The sequence below is a fragment of the Habropoda laboriosa genome, unplaced genomic scaffold, assembly GCF_001263275.1.
Source record: "Habropoda laboriosa isolate 0110345459 unplaced genomic scaffold, ASM126327v1 scaffold5, whole genome shotgun sequence".
Classification (NCBI taxonomy): Eukaryota; Metazoa; Arthropoda; class Insecta; order Hymenoptera; family Apidae; genus Habropoda; species Habropoda laboriosa.
This window is the reverse complement of record NW_017100161.1, coordinates 3,038,198-3,041,874: the sequence shown is the minus strand read 5'-3', so window position 1 is coordinate 3,041,874 and position 3,677 is coordinate 3,038,198. Positions and strand designations below refer to the sequence as shown.

At 27.5% G+C, this 3,677-nt stretch overlaps 1 protein-coding gene across 1 annotated transcript in view; it reads left to right on the top strand.

The window, feature by feature from the left end:
• The window catches only part of LOC108577740 (multidrug resistance-associated protein 1), a 10,957-nt gene that overhangs the window by 3,186 nt on the left and 4,094 nt on the right, over positions 1 to 3,677 (top strand). Inside the window, 6 exon segments of the mRNA XM_017940935.1 lie at positions 18 to 121; positions 195 to 394; positions 481 to 982; positions 1,562 to 1,739; positions 1,818 to 1,944; positions 2,023 to 2,242. Of these exon segments, the coding sequence (XP_017796424.1) occupies positions 18 to 121; positions 195 to 394; positions 481 to 982; positions 1,562 to 1,739; positions 1,818 to 1,944; positions 2,023 to 2,242 (1,331 nt within the window).

Here is a 3,677-nt window from a genome sequence, read left to right as displayed (position 1 = left end):
TCAAATTTTTTTTATAATAATATGTATAATATCCAGGCTTATGTTTCTATAAAACGCATTAATAAATTCATGAATACAGAAGAGTTAGATCCAAATAATGTCCAGCATGATCCATCTGAATGTAAGTTACTCTTAATTTTGATTATATGAGAATATTATATATTGAATATGTATTTTATATTAATACAATATAGCACTTGCATTATTAATTGAGAACGGCACCTTTGCATGGGACGTGGAAAATACTGATAAACCTACATTAAAAAATATAAATCTTCAAGTAGAACAGGGCCAATTGATAGCTGTTGTTGGTACCGTGGGATCGGGTAAAAGTTCTCTTTTATCAGCTCTTCTTGGAGAAATGGACAAAATAAGTGGCAGAGTTAATACAAAAGTAAATATTTTATTACTTAAATGACAAAAGTTTTTAGTATAAAGGATATCATTATTGTTTTTATTATTTATTTTTTATAAAAATAGGGTTCTATCGCATATGTATCTCAACAACCATGGATTCAAAATGCATCATTACAAGATAATGTTTTATTTGGGAAGCCACTGAACAAAAATTCTTATAATCGTGTAATTGAAGCATGTGCATTAAATCCAGACTTAAAAATACTACCTGCAGGTGACCAAACTGAAATTGGAGAAAAAGGAATAAATTTATCTGGTGGGCAGAAACAACGAGTAGCATTGGCAAGAGCAGTTTACAATGATTCTGATGTTTATTTTTTGGATGATCCATTGAGTGCAGTAGATTCACATGTTGGAAAACACATATTTGAAAATGTAGTCGGCGCTAACAGTCTGCTTAAGAAGAAAACAAGAATACTTGTCACACATGGTATCACTTATTTACCAGAAGTTGATAACATCATTGTTCTTAAAGATGGCGAAATAACAGAAGTTGGAACTTACAAACAACTTCTAGAGAAAAGGGGAGCCTTTTCTGAGTTTCTAGTGCAACATCTTCAAGAAGGTATATATCATTTCCACCATTTTCCTAATTTCTTTATTCAGGTTCTCTATTAATTTTTAATTATATTTTTCATGGATCTAAGTTGGAAATCGTAAGTCAGTGAAAAAGTAATTACGATTCCTTTTCCTACTTCAATTTATGTGATTGTCCAGAAAATGGTTTATATTGCATTTGGCTTGTGATATTAGAGTATCAAGGATGTTAGTATTTTTTGCAATTTGCTACTATAAAAATTTATCAGCCAGCTTATAGTATGAAGTAAACCTCCACTACAACCTTCTTTTTGTACTTCTTGTAGTATACCGTTTCTTTTTATTCGAAAGAAAAAAGTATGCATGTAGAATTTTTCTTTATACTGCATGTTAAATTTGAACCTGACTTACTGAAATGAAATAACTAGTATTATAATTTTTGTGTTATTTATTTTTAAAAATTGAAATTAACAGCTATGATTTGCTGAATGCATTTAAAATTTAGTTATTTCAATGTAAAATGTATCCTATTATTTTCTAATCTCATAATAATTCATTTTTTAATATGTTACATCATTTTATATTTTTTGTGATAAATTTAAAACAGTACAAGCTGATGATGAATCAGAAGCAGATTTACATGAAATTAAACAACAATTGGAATCTACAATGGGATCAAGTGAATTGCAACAGAAATTAACAAGAGGTAAATCAAGAGTGTCAGAAAGTCAAAGTGAATCTGGTTCTATAGCAGAGAAAAGATCCTTAAATGGTTCATTGAAAAGGTAAATTTATTTTGATATTATTTATGCTATTTGCATAGTAGTATTTCTATTTGAATATACTTTTTAATAACTTTTTAGACAGTATTCTACAGATAGTCAGCAATCTGGTACTTATAAAAATAATAATAACGTGAAAGAAACGAAATTAACACATTCAAAGTCGGCAGAAAAGTTAATAGAAGTGGAAAAAGTTGAAATTGGAAGTGTAAGTTGCGTTTCATCTTATTTTGTAAAAAAATTGTTGAAAAGATTTTTAATTCTATGAATTGCTTCTGTTTAAAAGGTTAAATGGCAGGTCTATTCCCATTACTTCAAATCCATTGGTTGGTTTTTATCAATAGCAACTATTATAATGAATGCCATTTTTCAAGGATTTAGTATTGGTTCAAATACTTGGCTCAGTGTGTGGTCAAATGGTAATTTAACAGATAACAACGATACAATTAATAAAGCAAAGCAAGATATGTATCTTGGCGTTTATGGTGGACTTGGTCTTGGACAAGGTATGTTCCTAAAAATATATAAATATTTTATAACGCTTTATTTACAACGATAGAGTCTATTAGCGTTCCTTTTAGAATTAGTGTCTTATAAAGAACAATTATATGAGGTAAGCTTACCTTTCCGAAATTTATTATTACCCAAAATGCAGCGACTGTTTTACTTATTATAACTTTTGAAAAGCATGTTCCTTCACAGATTACACTGTTTTGGGGCAACTAAAATCTTTTAGTTAATTTTATATAATAAAGAAATTTGTACAAGTCTGTAACTAATTATTTGTATGTTAACATTACAAAATTCTTCTCAAATATGTTGTTTGAAATGTTGAGTACATATTAATTAAAGCTAAAGTATTAACAAAATCTCACTGGTGTTTTAAGATGCTAGTGCGAGTGCGGTTTGCTGTGTCTAAGGAACATTTATAAACAAAATAAAGCTTTGTAGAGATATATGTTTAAATGCAATCATTTCAATTACTTTTACTGTTTAAAATTTATTTTTATTAAGCATGTGTTTTCTTATTTTGTTCACTTACTAATTCATATGTGTATGTTTAAGCTCATGCAATATTTATGTATAATACTGAAGCATGAAGTAGCAAGATACAAAGCTTTTTATCACCTATCCATATTCAAAACATAGAGGTTTTGTAATACATTTTATATTTCTAAAGTTTCATATCTATTATAATTAAAGTACTTCTACAAATACAAATAAATCATTATATCTTCATATGGTCATAATAAAATTAAGTCACCATTAACAATATTAACATTAACATTGCATATCATTCTACTACTATAGTGAGAAAATAATTAATTATGTGAAAATGTAAATTTAAATTACTTTCAACAATATACATTATATGTGTTCAAAGAAATGAATTTGTACAATTAACACTGTTATTTTCATATTATAAACATTTGTGAAATTCTGTTTGACACCACTGTTTGTTTTAGATTAAAGTCAATATTTTAAACTTAATGCAAAGACTTTAAAGATATTAAAAATATAATAAATAGCTTCCTTTTTTTTTTTAATGGAATAGTAGTAATAATAATATGCATGATTATTGATTAATTTATGTTGCCCAGATAAGTTTGTTAGAATAAATAAACTTAGATAACTTCAGTATGAAGATTTACTTATAATCTATTAATGATTTATATCATAATAATCTGTATTCTTTTATTATAAATGCACCTCAATACATGTGTGACTGCAGTAAGGAACTTGCACGTGGTGTTAGACAGATGGTGAGCAATAATGAAGATCAATGTTGTTGCTTAATAAATTTAATTTCTTCCCTGACTTGTAATATGTTTAAAATGCAAAATATTGCAAGAACTGATGCAGTCCCTGATATATAATTGTCAAATTTAATGATATACCAAAGTTATCACCAATCGTTGTAGGCTTGACAGTGTTTGGAGG